Raw genomic sequence first — 24,119 nt, 5'->3', positions numbered from 1 at the left:
ACCACTCTCTTGCCCTATCGTTATTCTAGACTTTTTTGAGTGTATACACACACACCACAGACTTCACTTCTTCAGCTGCGACGTCTCCCTCTACAAGAGCTAGAGCCAGATCCAGATCCAACGAACTCCTCCACCCGCCACATATCAGTGAGCAACCAACGACACCCATCTTTGGGGGTTTATACGCGGCATAATCATTCAAACAACAAAGTCTTCGAACTTCCCTCCCGAGCCTGGACTCTTCCTCCTCCCCTCCACCAACAATGTCACACGACTCAATGTCCATGCCCATGTCCTCTTCCGACGCCATGTCGATGCCCATGGTCTTCACCACCTCGCACAGCACCCCTCTGTACGGGACCGGGTGGACGCCCAGCACGGGAGGCGGCTACGCCGGTACCTGCATCTTTTTGGTCATCCTCTCCATCGCCCTGCGGCTGGTTTTTGCGGGCAAGGCCGTGTGCGAACAGAGATGGGCGGTCGCCGCACGGAGACGGCGCTACGTTATGGTCAAGGGCCGTCCCACCGAGGCTGGACGGATCGACCAGGACCCGGATGCGAAGACGGGGGCCCTCATCACGGTCAACGGCGTCGAGGAGAACGTCAAGGTCGTCGAGGCCAGGGACGTCTTTCCCCCCTTCCGGCTGTCGGTCGATGTCCCTCGAGCAATCTTGACCACCCTGATTGCCGCCATGGCATATTTGCTGTACGTCCACTGACCTCTTTTCTCTCTCTTTCCTCTTACTAACTGTCTGAATCAGCATGTTGGCCGTCATGACCATGAACGTGGGCTACTTTCTCTCCGTGCTTCTGGGAGTCCTTCTCGGCGAGCTAGCCGTCGGTAGATTCGCCCGGAACGACGAAAACTTTCACTGAGATCCACGACCTTTTTCTTGGTTGTTGGTTTTTTATATTTTACTCCAAATCCCGCGGAACTTGGCCGAGTGTCTGCCTTGCCTCGCGCGCACACAGAGGTTCCAAGGTTGTTTTGACGCACGACCTTTGTTATCACTGTCATGAAAGAAAGAGAGCGTGTCCTTTTTTACAGCCTTTCAAGCGACTTTTGGGGGTTAAGACGCAGGGAATAGGTCTATAGAGCACATTTTATAGGTGTCTTGAGGGTGTGCTTCCGAGATGAAAATGCAGTGATGATGACTACCTCGTACATGGTCTTGATATTCTTTCAATGGACCGTGTTTTCTTCGAGTAGTGTAGGGGGTAAACGAACCCAGTGTTCCGTTGTTTGTTTTACCCAGCACATGTTTTGAATGTGTCCAGCTTGACGTCCTATCTTGTATCTGTGAATTCTTGATCTACCCAACTATTCATCGGGGCGGTTCTGGTTTTGGTCTAAAATGATTCGATTCCGTGCAAACTTGACAAGCTGACAGATTGTCCTCTGGTCCCCTTACCATATCATCAGCTGATAGCGGAGGCGTTGACGACCGCCATTACTGAGGTCCCAGATCATGCACTGATTTTTGGCTCTGTAAAGGGATGTCGCTGACCTTAGTCATGCCCTAGAAGTGCCGCAGGGGAGTGTACGAGGTAGAAATTTCCGAGATCCAAAGTAACGCGTTCAGCCCGTTATGGGAGCTAGTTGCAACTCTGAGGTTCTCCTCATCATCATCCACTCACTTGTCGGATCGACCCTCACGGCCATGTCTCAACCCTGTTCCACTCCCCTATTGATTCACTTGGCTGGGGACCGCCAGGACCGCCTCCCTCCTCGGCCAACGTCCAGATCTGTCTCGTGGCCTTTGTCGGATCCGTCAAGTCGACCGCCTCGACCTGCTCGGGCGTGATGATGGCGACGCGGAAGTTCTTCCTCGCCAGCGTCTCCTCGGAGAGGTGGCCTGCCTTCTGGCCCAGCGCCTCGCCCGCCACTTCATCTCGGCCTTGCGACAAGAGCTGGCCCGGCGGTGGGTTCTTGAACGAGCCCCTCATGACCGGGGACATGTTTTCAAAGTAATTCTCCACCTCGCGTCGCCAGGACCAGTCGTTGATCCTTTCTTGCGCGTCGTGGTCGTCGGATCCCTCGCAAACGCGCATGTATCGCCCTACCTCGGCCTTGAGGGACACGGTGCCCGAATTCTGAGCCTCGGGCGTGCCGCCTTCCACGTCGTCGGCCGCGACCAGCCAGCATTTACCCCGGATGCGCCACTGCGTCCGCGTCTCTTTGACCCAGTAGACGGCCTCGACGGGACCGCCCCCGCCAGACCCGGAGCGAGACTGCGCGAGGTTCCCCTTGCCCTTGCCCGTGGCGAACAGCTCGTACGTCTTGCTCATGCGCGCGTCGGTCGTGAACGTGGGACAGTCGGACTCGTAGACGGGCGGGTTCTTGGGGAGTTTGTTGTGCTCGTTCTCCGGCAGCGTGGCCCAGAATCCGCGGAAGATGCACGTCCGCGCCCGCGGCAGCCCGGACTCTGTCACCGTCGCGAGGGTGAACTCGAACCCAGCGCCGCCCGCCCGTTCGAGGTGTTCCTGGAATGTCCGTTTCCACGGCGCGACGGTCGAAGGCGTGGGGTGCGACATGGTCGAGGCGAAGCGGGCGAGCCGATGCACAACAACAGAGTGAGAGGCCAGCTTTCAATCGCGAGAGCGGATGGGAGGTATTGGGAGGGGGAGAAGGACCAGGGAAGGCCAAATCCGATCGAGACGCTTGGTCGCTGCTATATTTCTTTTCTTTTCCACATTATCGTGGTCCATGACGCGCTCATTAGACTTGAAACCATCGTCAGGTCTGCATGACGTCGACTACGGAGGAGGGGGGCCCTCGAGTGTCCCCACTGGCCCCTAATAAGTGGCCACGGGAGCTACGCCTGATTATGTACGGGGCGTCCAGCAGGTGTTAATGGCTACCTACTACTGGTACCTAGGCACTCAATCCTTACCTACCAGGTACTTGCGTCGGGAGGACATACTCAACCACTGCCTTTCTTCCAGGTGCCTCTGGTTGGAGGATGTGCACAGTTCAGGTACCTGAGAATTGCAGTTAGGTATCTATGTGTCCACTTACCACACAGCCACGGGCCTGTATAGAGGGAGTCGTCATTCACTAAGCTCTCTATCACAGTTACAAGCCTCCAAAACTTTGAAACTGTGTCCTCATATTGGCATCGTCCGCGATTTCACTGTCGTCCCATCGATTCGTGGGACTGCGTAGGTGGATAGATTAATGGCTGCACTGTCAGAGAGACATAGGTAGTGAAATTGGGGGTGGAATAGGCATTGGGTTCTGGGGGTAGACGCAGCATAAACTCGAGTTCGGGCTGGGAACCACGTATTCAATCTCATTGCAAGCGTGCCCCGGAAGGAGAGTACTCCTGAGCATGTTGGTGCTTTCGTCAACGGCCACGAGGATCAAGAGGACGTTTCCAGTACTCTTCTTTCTTCTGAGGCTCTGTCCCGGGTCATTTCCGCACCAACAAGATCGATGAGCGGGTGATAGTGTTTGTAACCGATGAAAACAACGACGTATCCACTCCTCAATTCAAGGGATCACAGAAGTCTTACCCTGTGCATTACTGAAAGTCCTTCAGTTCTCCTTTCGGTAGCACTTTTTCGTGCGCTCCCCTCTCACTGAATGTCCTCTTCCAACACCAGGCCTCATCCCTTTCTTGCCCATTCGACTTACCGTTCAGCACGTTGGCGACGTACTTTCCAATGTTGGGCAGAAATTTCCAGCTGTGAAACGACCCAGCAGTGGCAAAGTAGAGGTTCGACAGTCGCGGATCAGGATGCTGCGCAATCAGCTGGTTTTGATCCGGCGATATGGCGTCCCAACAAATGCGCCAGTCATCAGGCACTCTACCCCCGTCAAGGATTTGTGGGACGCGCTGGCGGATGATTTCTATGGATTGGCGTTTGAGCAAGTCCGGGACAGAGTGTTGATCAGGAGCTGGGACCGAGATATTCTGGCCAGTCTCCGGATGAGGTTGAGTGTTGAGAAAAGTGTTGGCATTTGTAAATTTAAAGAAGCCCTGGTCATTCGGTGGCATCGCCTCGCCTTTTGCGCCAAAGATCAAGACTGGCATCTGCGAGTAATGCCGGGCTTCTTCTTCCGACACCTTGAATGCTGCCACACACACTCCTGCCGCCTGGACTTGTCTTGTGATGCTGATTTCTGAGGAAATGGTCATTTTCTTTTCCAGTGGTGCCATCAACCACGGCGTCCATGCTCCTGTGGCTAGAACAATCTTTTCACCAGTAAATGTGCGCCCGTCAGTCGTGCGGACACCAGTCAGCTTATCACCATCGCTGAGCAGCTCATTCACTTCTCCTACCTCGTGCTTGACACCAGCTTTGACGGCTTCCTCCATAGTTGCCGCGACGGCGGAAGAAGCATCTGCCCAACCGGCGCTGGAATTTGTGTAAGCCTTGCTGTGTTCACTGGTGTCTATTCCAGAGAGTACACCTCCCCAGTTCGACTTGACTTCCTCGAGAGAAATATCCGCAGATGTATCAGGACGACCACTTTCTCGAAAGTTCTTTCGAATCCGGTCCGCCAGATCGCTGCCCTTCTCGTCCAACATCACCCATCCCGTCTGATGGAAGTGCGGCTTCATCACTGGATGCTGTATCCAAGACTCCATAGCCTCGTAAGCCAAGTCCATGTAAAACGCCTTGCTGTAATCCGCACGAACGATCTTGTTGATATCCGAGGACGCAGCCAGGGGCGAGGGTATGGAGGCGCGATCTAGGACCGTGATGAGTGATGGATCTGCATGACTCAGTGCGAGATGGTATGCTGTGCTGGTGCCAAAGATCCCTGCCCCGACAATCAGGACACTGCAGTCCGGAGGGTCAATGGAGCCCATTATGGTCCGGCTGTAGAGGGTGGATAAGCGAAGCTGACAGACTGGCCTCGTTGTATACGTGATTCGGCGGAGTTTTCAGTATTGACGAGCGACTTTCTTGTGATAGGAAAGGGATGAGAACGAGGCCCTTTTGGGTGCCTTTCGTCAGAGGAAGTGCTGATATCAGACGTGAAGATTGATGGATGGATGCCATTGGCTCTCCCAGACACGACGGTGTCCCTCTCCGGCGGAAACAGGCACTAATGAGGTCCTTTGTCATCCGATCGGCGCCCAATTGATCCATCCCCGGTGCCCAGACTGCCAGAGAAATGCCTAGGCGCCCTCCCACTTCCCGTGCCAGCCACCCTCAACCGAGACTTGACCCCGCGCTGAAATGCCGTGTCAGTGCGTGTCCACTTATTTTACGAGTGGGAACTCCAAACCCATTAGTGGCACAGCATTCACTATACCAGATCCTCCAAGGCCTCCTCAAAATACGTTGAAAGCATCCACAGTAACCTCGGTATCTTGATGACATGAGTGTCGCTTGGAGAGAGCGTGGGTGACGATTCGGGCGCCGTCCGTAGTCTGTTAAGGATGGATCTTTCTTTTCTTCCTCTATCTTCAATGGCTCCCTAAGCTGCATCAGATTAACGGCGGATATTTTAGACACCTGGTGTTCTTTGCGTTCTTGGTTGTGTCGATCGTGACCGGCACTACGTTGACCAAATTAGACAGGTACCGGGGGATCTTGCACATAGAACTAACCCATGGCTCTTGGTAAGACTCTGCACTCTTTCTTCGAACCATGCGACGACGTTCTTCGAAGCTGACTCCGTTCTACTCGCAGCAACTGCTGCAGCCGCTGCAGCCGGTGGATGGGCCGCAGCGGCCTACCTCGATGCCAAGTTCCATATTCGAAAGGACCTGGATGTCCTCCGCAGGCTAAGACAGGGTGCGAAAGAGTATGCACAGCTTGTCAAGGAGGACAAAGTCTGCTTCTTCTACGCCTTTGAAGAGCAATGCAAAAAGAGCTGGAACAATCGTGCTCTCTGGTCGAGAGAAGGGGGCATCTACACCTTTGGTCAGTTTTACGAGGAGGTCCTCCGATATGCGCAGTGGCTGCTCGAGGAGGGTATCAAGCCTGGCGAATTGGTGGCCATGTACATGATCAATTCGCCGCAGTTCTTTGTGACCTGGTTCGCTTGCTCGGCTGTCGGTGCGGCGCCAGCATTCATCAACTACAATCTCGAGGGGAAGGCGTTGATGCACTGCTTGGATGTGTGTGAGACAAGACTCTTGATTGTCGACGCAGACGCAGCCTGCCAGAGGAGGATCAATCAGAGTCGGGGAGACATTGAAGCCAGAGGCACCAAAATCGCGGTTCTCGACAACACTTTAAAGCAGAAGATTGCAGCGAAACCCGCCCAGAGACCGGCCGATGACCTTCGCAAGGGCACGAAAGGCAGCTTCCCTTATTGCCTGATCTATACCAGGTAAGTCATGTCCACTGCTCTCTAGCTCCCAGACACAAGGACTAACAAGTTGTCACAGCGGAACCACAGGTCTTCCCAAAGGTTGTGCTTTCACACTGCAACGGGTATACTTGGCGTGTGGCCACTCGATGCCGCTCTGTGGAGGCATCCCTGGCAAGGACCACTGGTTCAATTCCATGCCGTTATATCATGGCACAGGGGCAATCACAACCTCGTGTGCCCTGCTACAGGGTCTGGGGGTTGCTGTCGCACCGAAATTCTCCGTGTCACGGTTCTGGAATGACATTCATGACTCCGGGTCTACATTCTTTGTGTATGTTGGTGAAACAGCACGATATCTGCTCAACGCGCCACCTCACCCGCTGGAGCGAGCACACAAGCTCCGATGTGCCTACGGCAATGGCCTGAGACCTGATGTGTGGGAAAAGTTCCAAACACGCTTCAACATCCCTGAAATCGGCGAGTTCTTCAATTCGACCGAAGGCATGTTCAGTCTGCTCAACTATGACAAGGGGCCATATCTGAGAGCATGTGTCGGCCACCACGGGTTGATTCTCCGAACGATGCTTCGCAACGTCTATATCCCGGTCCGGATCGACCACGAAACGGGCGACATCTGGCGGGATCCCAAGACAGGCTTTGCCAAGCGAACGCCGTACGAAGAAGGGGGCGAAATGCTGGTCGCTGTACCCAACAAACAGGCATTCCAGGGGTATTGGAGATCCGAGGCTGCCACCGACAAGAAATTCTGCACCGACGTGTTCAAGAAGGGGGACATTTACTATCGGTCTGGTGATGCGTTGAGGCGTGAATCGGACGGAAGATGGCACTTCCTGGACCGCCTGGGCGACACATTCCGGTGGAAGTCGGAGAATGTTTCGACGGCCGAGGTGGCTTTAACGATAGGCCAGTATCCTGGCATTGCCGAAGCCAATGTGTACGGTGTTCTAGTACCAAACCACGAGGGCCGAGCAGGCTGCGCGGCCATCCACCTCGATCCCAATTACACGGGGCCGCCGGTCGACTACAACGACCTGCTGAAGTTCATGCGTGGACGACTGCCCGGGTACGCGGTGCCGGTGTTTCTACGCATCGTCAAGGCGAGCACGCACATCCACAACCACAAGCAGAACAAGGTGCCGTTGCGCAAGGAAGGCGTCGATCCCAACGCGGTCGGCAAGGAAGTGCCCGAGGGCAAGAACGACGTGTTCCTCTGGGTGACGCCCAAGGCGGACGAGTACGTGCCTTTTACGCCACAGGACTGGGAGAAGTTGGTGAGTGGCCATGCCAGGTTATAATGGTGGCGACGTGGATGTTTGTGATTCCCGTCTTGAGCGTGCGATGGTATTATTGGCCTGCAACACAATACATGTAGACTTCGATAGACTGAAGATGGTGGTCGATATAACCCAGTGTCCAAGGAGGACGATATAAAAAAAAGGGGGTAATCAGTACTTTGGTACATAAACATGACTTAGTCACCTACCTCCCTACCTTTGTTAGTGGTACATATCTTTTTTCTCTGGTTCTCTTTGTACCTTTTGATCTACATGATGGATCATATGGCACTTTTTGACCTGGTTTTGACTTGGTTATGAATTGAGTGATTCATTCTTGGACCGTAACCCCCCAAATTTCCTTTGCTCATTGATTTTCCATCCATTTCGACGCATTCGATGTGAATACATACATGTACCATGCGAGTATGGATTCGATATTAGATTTCGAACCTTACTTCGACCAATTCATTATGTCCTTCAGTTCCCCATGATCCCGTAAATCCGTTGGTTCCCCTCAAACACCAATACCTGTACCAAAAATCAAAACCGACACCAATACTAATAGATAAGTGGATAGATGGATGGATGGATGGATGGATGGATGGATGGATGGATATATTCCCTCTTCTCCTCGCAAAGACTCTAGATTTGTCGCGTCTAGATGTGTCACTCAGTCGTTCATCGTTTCATTCGTTCCATTTCGCGCATTCACTCTCTTGTTTGTTTGTTTTGTTGATTCGGCTTTTTCTCCCTCAAATTCGTTCGTTCATTCGTTTGATCGTTCATTCGCTCTTTGCCTCGCTCACCTGTTGGGTTGCTGTCGTCGCCTCGGTCGTCAGGACATTCGTCGGCTCATCCACGATTTCATCCACCTGTCCGCTGATGGATCCGTTGGTCGGTTCGTTCGTCGGCTGGCCTTCGATCCGGTGGACGGTCCAGCCGCCGTTGGATCCTCGGACGTATTCGACCGTTGGGAACTGTTTTTCTCAAACCACCTCGTTAGGAGACTGGTCGTGTGCAAAAAGAGGAGATCGGCGGCGGCGGCGGCTGCGGAGGAGGAGGAGGAGGAGGCAGAAAAAGGAGAGAAAAGGGAAAACTCACATAGTGACTGTTCTTCTTCATCGTCACCACCTGCGGCACGCCCTTCAACGTCACCACCCGGAGCCGGAAGCTCGTGTTGTCTTGGATCTTTGCCGTCTCGCGCACAAACGCCGCGAGATTGGGGGTCTTAACGCCGTTGACCTCGGTGATGAACGTCGTCGAGCTCAGCCCGTACTGCTGGGCGGGTGAGCCCGCGCGCCGCGCGCTCACGTACACCTGCGAGTGCAGCTTGGTGACCTGTTGGCGCACGGCGTGGTGCGGGCGCTGCAGCACGGCGCCGCAGAAGACCAGGGCGCGCGTCGTGTCGAGGTCCGCCGTCGCCAGCGTCGGCACCCGCAGTGTCATCTCCTCGCCGCGCCGGACGATGGCAGCGTCCAGCCATTCCTGGTCGTACATCATGTCCATGTCGTGTTGGCGCGTGATGACCCGGTCGTTGAGCGAGAGAATGATATCACCGTCCTGGAGGGATTGGTCTTTGGTAGGGCGGTTGTCACATCCATTGGCTTGTTTGGCTTGATCTTGGTCATCTCGTTTTTCCGCTTCATCCTCATCGTCCTCCCCCTCCGGCCGGCACGCCACGTTAGACACCCTAAACAGCTCGTGTCGCGACGGACTCGCCTTGGCCACTTTCCTGATCCACTCCTCTGACACGCCTGCCGTGCGGCACTCGGCCATCGACAGGCCGCTGGCTTCGATGTCGAGGATGCGGGGCTTGGGGACGAACCCGGCCTTGATCTGGTCCACGACGGGCGTGATCAGGCTCGCGGCCATGCCAAAGTAGTACTCGTTGTCCTTGTCGCCCATGTAGTTGAGCCACAGGGCCTGGACGACGACGCTGTCGGGCTCCATGAGGACGCCGAACGAGCACTTGGACGGCAGCGACGCGTTGACGTAGATGCCCTCGACCATGGTGGCGCGGTACCGCGGACCCCCGCTGTCCTTGGGGATGTACAAATTCGAGACCTCGGATACGGTCGTCTTTGCAAACGACAGGTCGCCCCGGCTGAAGCCGACGAAGAACGTGTCACTCCCTTGCTTGATCATCTCGGTCGACAGCGTGGCCACCTGCACGGGCGCCTCCACCAGGGCCGGGTCATAGCGAACCACGGTGTAGTTGCGGAGGGGGTCAACAAAGTAGACCTCGCCCTCGATGTTCACCGAGTCCGCCACCGTCACGATGATGCCGCACAGGCTATGGGGCACGACCGCCCGCGACACTATCACAAAACCGGGCGCAATGACGAGGCCAAAACCCGTGCGGCGGATGTGAGGGAACCCGTCGAGATGGAGCGGCATCGCGCACGAGACTTCGACGAATGACCTGACAATGTCGGCCACGGGTGGAGACAAACCTTCGGGTTGGGCAAAGTCTGCAGACCGCACCACGGGCGGGAGGGCCGGGGGCAAGTTGTCAATGACATTGAAATCCCATAGACCTGTCTCGTCGTTGCGCACGGCCATGGTCAGGTCCGGATCCCATCTCTGGTCAACGTAGAAGCTGGCGACCCTCTGCGTGTCCAGGTCGCGGATGGAGCGGTAGGTGACGACGATGCGCGACTTGTCCGGGATTTTCCTCACCACCTCGATGAAAGTGTCCAAGTCGGGTGTTTTCTTGTGGTCGACCGTGTCGACGATCGATCCCCACAGGCTATAAACCTCGCCAAAGGACCCTTCGGCGCTCGAGGCATATAGACCTCGGCACGGAATGCGGTACAGTCGCGCGTACTGGTACGAGAGATTGTGAAAGGTGCCGCCAGCAACAGCTACGAAGCGGTCTGGCGTGATGGCCGTCAGGTCGTGCACGTCTAAAATGACGGCAAGGTCCTTTCCCTCGCGCTGCAGAAGTATGTCTACTGTCTTGCCGACGCTGGCGTCGAGGATCGCATCGAGGGAGGCGAAAGACGTCAAGAGCTGCTCGTTGACTTTGACCAGAATGTCGCCCACTTGGATCTTGCCATCCGCCGGGCCTTCGGGGAGGACAGTTTCTGCCACGAGCATGTTATTCTGGTGAGGAAAGGTAGCGCGAACGATGGATTCCCATTCCGATGTCAGGCCGAGTCTCCTGCAGTCGTCAAAGGGCTTCCAGGTCCACTGCGTCTGGATCGTGCCTCGAGTTATGGGGATGCCTTTTTGCAGACACTCTAGAGCTCGCAGGGGGCGATCGAGAGGTAAGAAGAAGTCGGTCGTCGCCTTGTCCGCCCGGCCACCGGCTTGTAAGGCGATGGCATGGCCACTCACGTCGACCACGGGACTTCCGGAGCTGCCTCCAGTGGTTGCCGCGGCGGCCTGGATGTAATTGGTATTGAAGTCGTTATACCCACCCCCATAGAGAGGTGCGTTCCGGTCTAATCGGCTGATGAAGCCTGAATGGATGCTGAGCTTCTCGCCCGCGTCGTTGCCGACGATCCTGATTTCGACTCCGACACGCGCCGACTGGGGGTTCAACTTGAGAGCCTCGAGTTTCATGTACTTGATGGCCTTGGGTTCGAATCTCAGGAAACCAAAGTCATGGACGGGATCACGATAGACGGGATGAACATCGCACTGGGAAAATCAAAGTCAGCCCAGTTATTAAGTTATTGAGACGCAAAACTGACCTCCTCGTGGTTGTCAAAGACACAATAACCGGTAAAGGGACCAGGACCGACGACATGGCGGTTTGTCAAGATGTATCCCTTTTCTGCATCGACCACAAAGCCTGTGGCTTGACTGGAGGACGATGAATCGGTATCGAAGGGACGCGGGCAGGAGAAGTGGATGGCGACGACGCTTCTGATGGCTTTGTCGAGGGTGGCATGCCACTTTCCAGGATCGCCCGGACTGGGATTGACCATGGAGGGATTGACCAGAGAAAGGGATTTGACTGCATCTTCATCCACGTGGCTGAGGTTGTGACTCGTGGCCACGATGCCACAAGAACCCATGGTGAAACCTGTTCGAGGGAGCTGCAAGACGCTGCAAGAAATCAAAATATCGTCAAGATTCAAGGCTGGGGATCAGGCAAAAAGCGATCTTGAATGAGACCTGGAACTGAGAAAACAAAACCCTCAAAGGGCGCCACGTAGCACGGGTGTCAAGGCGTCAAGGTGTCAGGGGTGTCAAGAGGATGTCGCCTGACAGAAGCTGAGAGGCTGAGAGGCTGAGAAGCTGACGAGGCTTTATATATGTGTGAGAGTGTGAGTGAATGTGAGCGTGTGTATACGTGTATGTCTCTTTCTGTCTCATCCTCAGCCTCTTCAGATGTAGGCAGACGGTCTCCCTAACTAAACCTCCCCCCCCCACTTTCCCTCTCTCTCTCGTCTGCATGTGTCTCTCCTAACCGTATCCTAACCCATCCTAGGCTGTTCTTAGGGTCGAACAAGCGATGCCTGTTGCAAACTGTCCGACGCACGAGGCTCTTCTAGTGTAAGCTTCGGGCCGCCAGACGAATACATCGTTGGTTCAGAAACTCCCACAGGACTTTTGATGCTGGCGTGTCAAAAGCCGCCAACTCCGCCCATCCTGGCAGCCATTGCTGGACCCATGCTGGGGCCTTCCGTGGTCCTCATGTGTGTGTGTTTTTCGCGACTCTGCGGCTCATAAGGCAGCCAATCCCGCAATTTGCAAACATGGAAAAGGTGCGCCATTTTTACAAAGAGAGCAAAACTGCCCCGGCGGCCCCCAAATTACTCGGACCTTCATCATAATCAAGTTATGTGTGACCTCGACGACAATCGACAATCCTACAGACCGGCCAAATTGGTTGCAGCGAGTCCGATACATACATTATTGTTGTTTCTATACCAGATCTAAAGAGGGCACCGCGAGTGGATATTAATGAATCCAAAAAGGGGGCCCAAGTTATTGTCATACAAGGCTTTGTTGGATACCATGAGCGCCTCGGCCACGATTCGAGACATAAGAATACAAGTACATAACTAGGAAGAACATATCAGATCATCCAGGAGTTATCCCTCTTCCAGCTACTCGAGGTGAACGAATGTAACTTGGATCCTTTGATTGATATCCAAGATTGGGATCTCCCCCTCCATCAATAAAAATACCTCAAAGGCGATTTGTTCAGAAGAGAAAAATAAAAAGAACGAGAGAGCGGCCATGTGGTGCCGAACAAAGAGGGCCAAACAACGTTTTCTCCGCTACCTTCCGGGGCGGACCATGTTGTGCTTCAAGTTACCAAGTATTCAATTCCAACTCCGTAGTCGATCTGTGGTTCGAAATGCAACCCTCTATCCTGCCCTAATACCTTTGCATTTTCTTTCCAACGAATATTCCGCCCAATGAATCTTCTTTCAACAGACGCCGATATAGTACATTTTCTCATCTTGTTTTCGTGCGGCGCGAGAGATCTTTTTCCAGTGGCTTGGAGAATATGGCCACATAAATGTGCAGAGAGTTGAGTATCTGTGGCTGGCCAAAGCCCAGAGTCTCACTTTAGTACTGCTTTGTGTTGTGTCATGTGCATGTTGTAATAAGTCTAGCAGAGCGATGCCCCCCTAGTCGGACAACCCCACCTTCACCGGCACCACAAGGGTGTCACGTTCTTTCCGCATGGGGTCGTGGAAATCGAGGGATGGATCGTCAGGAGTCGTATAAACCGTCTCCAGGGTGTTGTTGGTGTAGATGGAAGATTTGGTCGAGGTACGCACGGGTTGTCGATAGACGCCACCAACGTATCCTCGGTCGATGGCGAGATGCTTCAACGGAGATGGGTCGAAGCGAGCAATAAACACCTTGTCCAAATCGCGACTCTTGGGTTTGGAATACAACTCGTATTCCTCCAGGCAAGCGTCCAGGGTCCATCCTGTCACCTTGCGGAATGCGGCCGTGATGCAACCGCTTCGGTGCTTGCCTTTGTTGCAGTGGATCAGCATAGGGTAGTTGGCCGGATCCAGCATAAGTTCGACCACCTTGCAGACGACCGTATCTGGCGTGTAGACTTCTGGGTCCTTGTTGGCGAGAATGGGGATGGTGTAATGCGTAATGCCATGCGAAGTCATAAACATCTGATAGTCGACGGGGATGGTGCCCGAGACCAGCGTCACAATGGTCTTCAGCCCCAGCTCGGCGAGGGTGTCAAAATGTGCGTACTGGGGATAACTCGATCGGTAGAGCCCAGGGGCAATGACTTGGAAGTTGACAGGGCGTCCCGTGCCATCTGGAGTCGGGGGTTGAGATTGGTCCAGCTGGAGCGTCTTGGAACTTGATGACACGTCTAGATCGGTCAGGTTCGTGGTGCCATCCATCGTGCTCATTTTTGAAGTTGCCGAGGCCCGCTTCGATAGAAACAAATGACACGGCGATTGTGCAGAGCACGGGGGACGGAGATTCAGTAACTGTGCGTTTCAAGCGGTGAGGAGTGATGATATGATCGGTCGATCTGAGGAGCTGACGAGGGAGGAAATCGAGGAGAAATACAGAGAAAAAGAGCTTCTAGTGTGGGCTCTTATGACGACCTCAAAAGTTGAAGCACGATGGCTGGTGAAGACATTGTAGAGGTGGTTAGATGGCCATTTTGCAGGGGTCGTGTGCGTGTGCCAACGGTTAGGCCAAGCTAGAGTTCTTGATCAAAGGACGAGGACCTCCAAAACAGCGGTGACTGTGGACGGGGTGATCTGATGCTAAGGACTAAGGTTCCCTGGTCGAATCGGGGGAGGTGGTCGGTCGTGTTATTATGTAGAGCAGACGAGGGAATTATCTGGACGGGAATCGGCCCTGACAAAGAGGCATGGTGATTGGACGCATGGCGACGAGTGTTTCTGAAGAGCTCTGAGTGGGAAGCACCGCAGAGGGAATCGCAGGCGGCATGCTGTGGAAGACTGTTGACTAGTAGGAAAGTAGAGAAGATGAAGGAAAATAAGGATTGAAGAACGAGGGTTGAGGTGTTGGTAGCGAAGGAGAAGAAGGAATGGAGCTCGATCGACGACGAGAGAGTTTTTTTCTTTTTGGGCAAAGGAAAAACAAGCGGCGAGCAGAAAGTTGCGTTTCTGGCTTGGTAAGTTTGGCAGCCAGCGTCACCAGCGCGACAAGCCGTCAGTTGCTCAGCGTACGATTAATGTGGGTGCGTGCGGTGAGTGTTCGAGGTCGAGTAGTGGTTTGATTATTGTGGTTCCGCAGGCACGAGAAGGTAAGTGGTAACGCGAGGAGCCACCAGGGCCACTAGGGAGTCAAGGAGAGGATGGAGAGACACGGGGATAAGAAAGAGGGTCTGCAAGGACAAACTCGGTACTCATACGCATGAGCTCGTTAGGGTTGCAACCAAGGAAGCTGAAGCTAAACGCGGAGAGGCGAAAAAGCCGGGCAGAGCGGAGAAGAAGAATCAAGAAAAGGAGCGAAATTGACACGAGCAACAGAAGAATACGAGACACGGACGCGGTGAATAATTAATGAAATTGAATTGGAAACAAGAAATGGATCGAGAGGCGGGCAGGCAAGGCACGTGCGTTGACTTGGCCGTTGAAGGGAGTCACGTGTGGGTCTAGAAGGTACCGTGGAAATAGCCACAGTGAGGGGAGAGCACGTGAGAGATACTTTCCGTATTACTCATCAACTGGTACCTTGGCACATTCCTCACTTGCTTCCTCCTTTGTACTCAACTTCCAAGTTCAGGAGGTTGGAATGGTGCCTACTGGTGCCTAGGTACAGTGCTAGTACCGAGTACACTAATCTCGGATTACTACCATCACTTACAAATAGGTAGGTACAATTATCAGACTTAGTCACTTGTACCGAGTGCCTCTATCAAGCCGCCCTCTACTCTACTTGGTCCGTACCTCCTTGTACTTGTGATATTACAAACAACCCAGTCCGAACATCTTGGTCGAATTCGTCCATGCTGCCTCACAGACTTCCTCCACAGTAATCCCCTTTACCTGGGCTATCACATGTGCAACCTGCACAATCGTCGCCGACTCGTTACGCCCCTTGACCATCATCCCTTTCTGCCACTTCTCCTTCTTCACTGCCTTGGGGATGGCTGGCCCGTCTTTCAGATACTGCGACGAAGCATGCGACGCGCGGATTTCACACCACGGTCCATCCGTCTCGATCTGAAGCCGCTCCAAAGGCACCGCTTTGACCACCTCAAGATTCTCTGCGGTCTTCATGCTGCAGCCATTGATACCAATGTCAAACCCAAGCTTGACCAGTGCCTCCATTTCCGGTATGGTGCCGGTGAAGCTGTGGACCAGCCCACGCTTGGGGAGTTTGGGTAGGCGTGCACTGAGAATCCTCTCAAAATCTTCACTGCATGCCCGTGAATGTAGGAATAGTGGAAGCTGCATCTCCTCGGCCAGATCGAGCTGCAACTCGAAATATTTGAGTTGCACATCTTTGGGAGAGAGAAACAATCGGTCGTAGTCCAGCCCAATTTCTCCAAAGGCTACCGCGTGTCCACTCTCCTTCGCCTCGAGGGTTAGAGCACGAAGTTCTTGAATCAGTGTGCTGGCCCCGCCTTCGTGATTCTCAAAGTCCTGTGTCGAGCATGGATGTACTCCGACGGTCGCGAAACAAGTGCCGGCTTGGAACGTGTTAGAAATAGTAGACAATATCCACAGAATCCTCGTTACATACGGTATTGTTTTGCAAGGTCAACCGCATGCTTGGACTCTGTCAGACTGGAGCCGGTGACCATCAACTTGATACAGCCAACAGTCAGCGCTCGCTGGACAACGTCGTCCAAATCGTCTTCATGTGCTTGCTTCCCGTGGTACACTCCTCGGAAGACTGGATCGCCAAGGTTGATGCCGACCTGAGTCTGTCAGCCTCCAAAGTCGCCAATCCATCTCATCCAGCTACGCACGTCTGCGTACCTCAACGGTTTCGTGTTGTTCGCCATGGTGGCGTAGCTGGCCACTCTTTTCTGCCAGAGACTTCTGTGGGTTCTAGCAAGCCATTCCCCGGACTGCAATACTGTGACAAGACTCAGACACGTCTCAAACTCTGGGCTCAAGGGGTGCGACACTTACCACACAGACGAGACTGGAAAGGAGAGGCCGACAAGGCTGATGGTTTCAGGAGAAGAAAGGAGCTACACCTGAAAAAGGGTTGTAGCCGCAATAGCATGAGATTAGCTGCTACGACAAGATCTGACCGATAGTTGGAGTGTTGTGGATGGCCAGAACTCCGGCTGCCAGAAAAATATGCCAAACTTCTCCCGGCGTCAATTCCGCCGGACCCCGACATCCACGTGACCTGCCCTCTTCTGCCCCTGATCTGCCGTCCCTGCTCCAATCCCGTTCGCCTTTTTACGATCAAGATTGTCTCTCTCCGCATCGGCCTTGACACCGACAAGCCTCCCGTCCACAGATATGATCCCGCCAGTGTCGAGCTGGCTAAAATGGTCCCCAACGGTGTCACCGACCGGCAGAATACATGCCAACAATGGGACAAAGTGCGGGTTCTGATTGTGTGTAGGTGAAACACCTATATAACTAAGTATCTCTTGGTGATCTACTGCTGACTCCAACATGGGATAGTATAGTCCTCGAATCCCTAGAAGTGTTCTCACATGGCGCCACGCAAGATCTCAGTGTCAGAGATCTCAGCCCACAATACAGATACAGACTGCTGGATAGTCGTGGATGATCAAATATGGGACATCACCAAATTCGCCCCCGAACACCCTGGCGGTCCAGGGATAATATACAAGTACGCGGGTCGAGACGCCACTCAAGCATACAATGAGATACACTCTCCAGCGATCATCAGAAATAACCTTCCAGCAGATGCCCTCAAAGGGGTGCTGGACAGGTCAACAATAACGCAAGAATGGTCGAGGCCACCTCCTACAGAGACGCCCAAACCCAAATCTGCTTCTACCTCAGAAAAGCCACCGTTGGATTCACTAATAAATGCCCACGACTACGAGCTCGCCGCTCGGAACAGCGCCACTGCAAAGACATGGGCTTTCTACTCCTCCGCAGCCAACGATCTGATCACGAAGGACCTCAACGCTAGTCTGTTCAGCCGCGTGCTCTTTCGCCCACGCGTAATGCGTCGCGTGGGCACGATCTGCACTGAGACCAATATCCTGGGCTATCCCGTCTCCTTCCCACTGATGGTCTCTCCCGCCGCAATGGCGCGCTTGATTCACCCAGATGGCGAACTCGCTATGGCACGGGCCGCAAAGGAGAAGACAATCGTTCAATGCATCTCCAACAATGCCAGCTATTCTGCCAGCGAAATCGTCTCCCAACCTGCCGTCTCGGACTATCCATTTTTCTTCCAGCTCTACGTCAACCGGGAGCGTCACAAATCCGAACAGCTCCTTCGCAAGATCCACCAGCACAAGAACATCCGCGCGATATTCGTGACGACTGATGCCGCTGCGGCGGGTAAAAGAGAGGCGGACGAGCGTGTCAAAGCTGATGAAACGATCCAAAACCCAATGATGACCACCAAGGCCAAGAATGACAAGAAAGGAGGCGGGTATGGGCGACTTATGGGCAATTTCATCGACCCAAATCTAAATTGGGATGACATTGCCTGGTTGCGTTCTCAGACCAAATTGCCACTCTTGTTGAAAGGGATCATGTCCGCGGACGATGTGCGGCTGGCCCTGGACTACGGTCTTGAGGGCGTGGTGCTGTCAAACCACGGTGGGAGGAACCTGGACACGTCTCCTCCAGCTCTGCTTGTCCTGCTCGAAATCCACGCACGCTACCCGGAAATCATCACGCAGCACCACCCGTCCTCCCCGCCCGTACTCGCAGGCCAATCGAGACCTTTCAGCATCTTCGTCGACGGTGGCATCCGGCGCGGCAGCGACATCCTCAAAGTCGTCTGCCTGGGCGCTGTAGCCGCGGGGATTGGGCGACCCGCCCTCTTCGCCACGGGTTACGGTCAGGAAGGTGTCGAGCAGTTGATCGAAATCCTCAAGGATGAGTTCGAAGTCGCCATGCGCAACATCGGTGTCACCAGCCTGCGAGAGTGCGGGCCTCAATACGTCAACACGGGCGCCATTGATCGGTTGGTGGTGAAAAGACGCGATCACCCTTACGCAGTGGCGTGGACGCCAGAGACGCAAAGTGTCGGTAGAAACTGTCTCTTCGGCACAGGCAGAGAGAGCAAGCTGTAGAGATGGCGCCCAAGTCAGTCCCAGATGGGATGCAAGATGAAGGGAGCTTGCTCTGCAGTCACCGCCAGCATAACCAGCAGACGGGCGTCTACCTGGCTCCTACTATTCCGAGTCCGTCATTTATACATGATAGAGATAGAGATAGATAAGACATGCTATCCACCGCCTGGATGGGAACAACAAGACCTCACGTGCGCAGACGGCCTGGAGCGTGCGAGCGTGTAGTTAGTTGGTCACGTATTTTCAACGTTTCCTCTCTGACTCTCATTCTGGTTGAACAGAGATTCCTTTCTGTATATACAGCCCGACCCGACGTACAGCCAAGGTCGCGTATAGTGCCTATACCCCCGTACCGATGTACATATACTCGGAAGTCATGGTGGGATATACATAGCATGTATCATGTATCATGGATGATTTGTAATGTGCGATGTATCATATCTAGATTCATAGTCCGTCTCTCACTATATATGTATATACGCATGTACCAATGTACAGTAGGGAGGGAGCCCCTGAGTGGTGCCCAATATATGTATGTCATATATCTAGGTATTGTGAATGTATGTATAGACTAAAAAGACCGCGAGGACGTTACTGTACATGTACCAAGGACTGTGTAATCTCGCACAGGCTGGGGGGATGTATAACTTCTTCACACATGACCCTCTATCCCTTGGCTATATTCCTTGATCCAACCGGAACTATCGTGTTGTGTCTGTCCTCTCCTTTCACAATGGCGGACCGTATCGATCACAATTCCTCAGGCATCGCCTCAGCACCCGGATCACCGCGGCCTGGTCGTTCGGCTCGCGCGAGTGCCACAGCGGCCGCACAGAGTCCCATATCGCTTCCACTTGCTGGCGCGAGCCCGTCGCGTTGGCGTAGGCGCGCAAGAGCCAGCAGATCAACGGGCGAGTGGCTTCCACCTGGTACTGCGAGGTGGATGGCACGGGTGGGACGTCGCGGCCATCTTCACCGTCAGGGTCAGAATGCGAATCTGTCCCGGCTTCGGACTGCGGTGATGTATCGTCTGTGCTAGATCCAGCATTGCTGTGCCATTCTGTGTCTAGAGATTCTGTTGTATGTGGGAATGTCCGTGGCTCCGGAACGATCTGGATTGTTTCCTCAATAGTCTCTTCAATGCTCTCTTCAGCGCAATATCCACCCTGCACCTCGCTGCTAGACGGATCAATTGCCAGAATCGGCGACGGCAGCACATATTCCCCTTCATCTTGATCCAACTTGCGCTCTCCCAATGGGTAGTAGGTCTTCTGATCATGTGGGAGGGACTCCCTCGAGCCACGAGAGAAGGGATTCCGGATGAGAGGTTCTCGCTTCTCTCTCTCCTCATCGAAGAGCTCGGCGTGGATTCTTTCGATGTGCTTCCTTCGTTCTCTAGGAAACGCAGCGAGGTCAAGAACAAAATCATCCCATTCGCTCATGCGTTTGAGGCCTCTTGGTTCTCCGTGAACCGGCTCTCGGTCTTCAGAGGTTTCGTTGATGATGTCAATCGACGGGAGTGTCTGGTCATCGGATTTTGTCTGCTTGGCTCGTCGGCGGGCAATCTGGCCTTCTCGGATGTCTTTTCGACAAGCTTCCCAGGCCAAATTTAGCCGGTGCAGATTCCAAGTCGCATGCGGGTTTCTTGTGGCGCCATGGAGAGCAAATCCCTTGAACAGCAGCTGGTAGTGAATACTTTGCAATGGTAAACCGAACAGCTCTGACATTTCGTTTATTAGCACTGTGATTCGGTTGAGGTTCCCGGAAACGTTTGCGTGGTAAGAGATCATGGTCCGGAAGGTTGTGTGGTCCGGTCTCAACGGCATCAACTCTTGTGCCTCCTTGTGATGCTCCGGCAGCAGGTGTTTCAGTCTACTCGCGAAGAGCAAGACTCTCCTCAAAGAGTTCGCAGCCAGCTTGCGGTGGATCAGTTCCGGACCCGGGCCTGGATATTGTCGGTATGATGCCACAGTGCCGTCGTTTCGCACTTCTCGACGGGTATTCATATGTAGACTCTTCATCCGCTCGTATATTTGCTCCGCCGCCGCCGGTTCCTGAGCGTTGAACAACGCCGCCATGACGCAATTCAGCACGAGTGTGTCGACGATTTCTCCGGCATCGACAAAATCGCGGTAAGCTTTTCGAACAGCATCACCATCGCCTCGTAGCCCATGGTAATAGATGACGCTGACACGGCCAAGCCTATTGAGATGAAGACCCCGATCGTGCATCTCTTTCAGGATCATCTGAGCCAGGGGGTATTTGTTAGCCCTCACTGCAATGTCAAAAAGAATGTTGAAAGTGATATTGTGAGCCTGGACACCAGCTTCCTGTTCCATCTGCTTCCACAGTCGCAGCGCAGCATTCAGTTCCGACTCCGTCACTTTTGAGAAAGACCTGCCAGCCAGGTAAATAGCAGAGGCCCATTCCGACCTTGCGATTGGTAGATTGGCCTTTTGCATGTCGTCAATCAATGACAGATATCTGATCATTGATTTTTCGCTCTTCTGCCAGGGTGTCGACATGCGTTGCAGAAACAATCTGATAGTCCCCTTGGGGAGGAAAGCGACCCCGGGTTGTGGCAGCCGCTTGTAAGCTCTGAATAGTGCTGCATTTGAGGAGTGATTGTCGAGGAGCAGATCGACAAAGGCTTTGAAGGCAGAGATTTCGCGTAGCTGCTTCGACTTGAGCATCTTCTCTACCTCCTTGAGGGGTGACTCGTAGCCTTCATCTTCGGTATAAAACTCCGCATAGGCCTGAGGGGGTGCAAAGTCCTCGGACAGACGGAATGCATAGTCCTCCAGGAATTTCGGCGTCGGAGACGAATGAGGCGATTCCGGGTCGAAACGATTGCTGTGACTGAAGAAGTAGAGATCCACCAAATTCTTGTAGTCGTCCTTGGACAGCACAACGGCTGGTTGGTTCGAGGTCACAGGTGTCACTGCCGTCGCACGCTCGGGTGTGGGAGACTTATTGTGTATTGAGCTGTCCAAGCTGGCCTTGGCCGCAGCCAGCCGTTCCTCGAGATCTCTTACCGACTTCAACAGGGCCATTTGTTCCTCAAGCATGGGCTGTGATAGGTCGGATTCATCCTGTTTTTCTTGTCCATCATTCCCTTGTCTCACTTTCTCGTGCAGAGTGTTCAGATCATCAAAGAAGGCGGCCGGTAGCCGACTGTTTTGTGCAAATTCGAGCGTATTGGAGTCAAAAAAATCCCACGCATTGGTCTTGTCCTTGCGCCGATTTCTAGAGACCCTCGGTTGTTCAGGTTTATCCAATATTGCGACGTGACGTTCCCTAACACCGTGGCTTATGCTGCGGTATTGTTCCCTCAACAGACTCTTTCCTTTTCTTCGCCCATCTCCATGCGTCGATCGATTCGGTGTCCGGCAACCGGAGGTCGAAGGTGGTACTGGACGAGACCTCGTCGCGCATTCTCCTGCACGCGACAACCATCCGTAAAAAGTGGCTTCGACAGCTCTAACATTGGACCCTCCATTGGGAGGTCCACTTCGTCCACATATCGTCTGCTTTGAAGCAAGGGCTGCGCGTGGCCGGATGCGAGGGGCGAGGAAGTCGCATATCGAAATATTGGAACGTATTATTGGCGTCGCATTCGGGAAGCTGCTGCATCCGAGGAGTTTGGAGGATGAATGCATATGCCTGGGAGCATATTGTCAGCTCTTCATCATCGGACTTAAAAGGGAGTAGACGATCTTCTTCTGGAGGTGCTGGCACAAGAGACAGTCTTGACAAGTCGAAAAAAACGCTCGCGGTTGAGATTCCCAAATTGGGCATCTTGGAAACTGCTCCACTAGCGCGCATTTTCGCCGCAGCTTTTCCTTGTAACGAGTGGTCAATGGAGATTCAAGTTATCCTAATCACCAAGCTGGTCGTCTCGATGAACGTGAGAAAAGACTCACAGTCGCTCCTCTAGGTTCGAAATTACCTCCGAGAGACTCCTGCTGTGTCTGACTCCCCCAACTCCTTGAGCTCGTCGACACCGACACTTGCCTGTGAAGCTACCCCATCATGGGCCGATTAAACCTCACTGCCATCAACGTCCGCAGGGCTGCGCTGGCCAAATTCAAGGCCAAACAGATTCCTTCGGTACCCAACTGGGTGGATATCGTGCATGATATCCCGCCAGCACAAATTCTCGTCCGCCAGCAGCCCGTCAAGCATCCTCTGACCAAAGTCCGCACACGAACTCTCCCGAGCGGAAAAACAGAACAATATGTACAAATCATTGAACCTAAGAGGCCGAAGTCGGCCAAGGCTCGCCATGTCTTCAGCCCCAAATCTTTACATTATGAGGAGGATTCATTACGAAGAACTTTCTATAGCGATCATCCCTGGGAGCTGGCGCGGCCTCGAGTGATCGTCGAGACATCAGGAGAGCAATACAAAAACGCAGACTGGTCAAAAGGCCTGGTTCAACCCGGCATCCCTCTATCTGGCGAATGTGTGGTCCAGCGACAACTCTGGCTACTGGAAAATACCCCCGACATTACTGTCCCGCAAGCTTACGATATCGCACGAAAAGAGTTCTACACCCTGCGCCGACGCCAAGAACGGAGGGATAGGATTGCTGCTGAAGAGGCGAGACATATGGGCGCTCGATTCGGGAAGTCGGCCTTGCAGATTAGCATGGGCATTGAGAATGCGATGTACAATGACTGGGAGAAATGGAGCCGGCAGGTCGTCTTTGAGCAAACATCGAGGGCTGCCGCTTTTGAAGGCACTGTCACCAGCGCTGAAGAGGAGGCTTTGAAGGACAATGTGCTGGAAGAGAGTACGACCCAGCTGCAGCAGCCAGGCGGTCGTCCTGCGATCGGAGCTGCTGTGTTTGCTCAACAAGCGCAATTGGACTCTCGTGTATCGAGACGTCCCGGTTCTCCATAGGAGGTCCGCATTGTATGTGCTCAAGCAGGGCTGGGATTGGGGTTCAGCAAAAATGTGTTGTAGTATCTCAACTGCGTTGCAAGACGTCTTTCTCCCATCTATGTGTCCATTCTACCCGCTGGCTTGAACTTCCTGGTCTCGCCTTATTGCAATGGACGTAGTAATGGGAAATCTTGTTCCCATCGATAATGGCCGGCTGACCGACATGAACTCGAGACGAGCACTAGACAAGTGACCGTTACCAGCGACAATATAATCTCTTGTAACGCTCTTCGAAGATGCAACATCTGAAGCCACCCTCTCTACAAGGCCCGAAACAGTTAGTCCCCGTAGACCGGAAGAGCAGCAAGACAGAAATACCAGAAACGGACAACACGCCTCTGGTGTCTTCCACTTCAGATGCGACTCGATTCTCTGTCACCATCCACCATCCTTGACAAACTGGTCAATTCCCAATCTCCCC

At 53.6% G+C, this 24,119-nt stretch overlaps 10 protein-coding genes across 10 annotated transcripts; 4 read left to right on the top strand and 6 right to left on the bottom strand.

Annotated features, from left to right (window-relative positions):
• Positions 1-263: 263 nt before the first annotated feature.
• On the top strand, positions 264-876 carry AYO21_07391 (hypothetical protein; the record flags this gene model as incomplete). Its single annotated transcript, XM_022657347.1, has 2 exons — positions 264-706; positions 762-876. The coding sequence occupies 2 exons, from the start codon at positions 264-266 to the stop codon at positions 874-876; spliced, it is 558 nt and encodes a 185-aa protein (XP_022510360.1).
• Positions 877-1,653: 777 nt separating this feature from the next.
• On the bottom strand, positions 1,654-2,535 carry AYO21_07390 (hypothetical protein; the record flags this gene model as incomplete). The annotated part of the gene is made up of 1 exon (XM_022657346.1): positions 1,654-2,535. One exon carries the CDS (start codon positions 2,533-2,535, stop codon positions 1,654-1,656), a length of 882 nt encoding a protein of 293 aa, XP_022510359.1.
• A 989-nt stretch (positions 2,536-3,524) lies between these two features.
• AYO21_07389 (hypothetical protein) lies at positions 3,525-4,820 on the bottom strand (the record flags this gene model as incomplete). The annotated part of the gene is made up of 1 exon (XM_022657345.1): positions 3,525-4,820. One exon carries the CDS (start codon positions 4,818-4,820, stop codon positions 3,525-3,527), a length of 1,296 nt encoding a protein of 431 aa, XP_022510358.1.
• A 749-nt stretch (positions 4,821-5,569) lies between these two features.
• Positions 5,570-7,593, top strand: AYO21_07388 (hypothetical protein; the record flags this gene model as incomplete). The annotated part of the gene is made up of 3 exons (XM_022657344.1): positions 5,570-5,579; positions 5,629-6,295; positions 6,354-7,593. 3 exons carry the CDS (start codon positions 5,570-5,572, stop codon positions 7,591-7,593), a joined length of 1,917 nt encoding a protein of 638 aa, XP_022510357.1.
• A 764-nt stretch (positions 7,594-8,357) lies between these two features.
• AYO21_07387 (hypothetical protein) lies at positions 8,358-11,600 on the bottom strand (the record flags this gene model as incomplete). Its single annotated transcript, XM_022657343.1, has 3 exons — positions 8,358-8,552; positions 8,677-11,220; positions 11,274-11,600. The coding sequence occupies 3 exons, from the start codon at positions 11,598-11,600 to the stop codon at positions 8,358-8,360; spliced, it is 3,066 nt and encodes a 1,021-aa protein (XP_022510356.1).
• A 1,569-nt stretch (positions 11,601-13,169) lies between these two features.
• AYO21_07386 (hypothetical protein) lies at positions 13,170-13,928 on the bottom strand (the record flags this gene model as incomplete). Its single annotated transcript, XM_022657342.1, has 1 exon — positions 13,170-13,928. One exon carries the CDS (start codon positions 13,926-13,928, stop codon positions 13,170-13,172), a length of 759 nt encoding a protein of 252 aa, XP_022510355.1.
• A 1,536-nt stretch (positions 13,929-15,464) lies between these two features.
• On the bottom strand, positions 15,465-16,510 carry AYO21_07385 (hypothetical protein; the record flags this gene model as incomplete). The annotated part of the gene is made up of 3 exons (XM_022657341.1): positions 15,465-16,192; positions 16,246-16,423; positions 16,475-16,510. The coding sequence occupies 3 exons, from the start codon at positions 16,508-16,510 to the stop codon at positions 15,465-15,467; spliced, it is 942 nt and encodes a 313-aa protein (XP_022510354.1).
• Positions 16,511-17,182: 672 nt separating this feature from the next.
• Positions 17,183-18,751, top strand: AYO21_07384 (hypothetical protein; the record flags this gene model as incomplete). The annotated part of the gene is made up of 1 exon (XM_022657340.1): positions 17,183-18,751. The coding sequence occupies one exon, from the start codon at positions 17,183-17,185 to the stop codon at positions 18,749-18,751; it is 1,569 nt and encodes a 522-aa protein (XP_022510353.1).
• A 728-nt stretch (positions 18,752-19,479) lies between these two features.
• AYO21_07383 (hypothetical protein) lies at positions 19,480-22,186 on the bottom strand (the record flags this gene model as incomplete). Its single annotated transcript, XM_022657339.1, has 2 exons — positions 19,480-21,997; positions 22,092-22,186. The coding sequence occupies 2 exons, from the start codon at positions 22,184-22,186 to the stop codon at positions 19,480-19,482; spliced, it is 2,613 nt and encodes an 870-aa protein (XP_022510352.1).
• Positions 22,187-22,783: 597 nt separating this feature from the next.
• AYO21_07382 (hypothetical protein) lies at positions 22,784-23,656 on the top strand (the record flags this gene model as incomplete). The annotated part of the gene is made up of 1 exon (XM_022657338.1): positions 22,784-23,656. The coding sequence occupies one exon, from the start codon at positions 22,784-22,786 to the stop codon at positions 23,654-23,656; it is 873 nt and encodes a 290-aa protein (XP_022510351.1).
• Positions 23,657-24,119: the final 463 nt, after the last annotated feature.

The sequence above is a fragment of the Fonsecaea monophora genome (assembly GCF_001642475.1).
Source record: "Fonsecaea monophora strain CBS 269.37 chromosome Unknown Scaff56, whole genome shotgun sequence".
NCBI lineage: Eukaryota > Fungi > Ascomycota > Eurotiomycetes > Chaetothyriales > Herpotrichiellaceae > Fonsecaea > Fonsecaea monophora.
The sequence above is the reverse complement of the archived record's forward strand: the minus strand, read 5'-3'. Positions and strand labels throughout refer to the sequence as shown.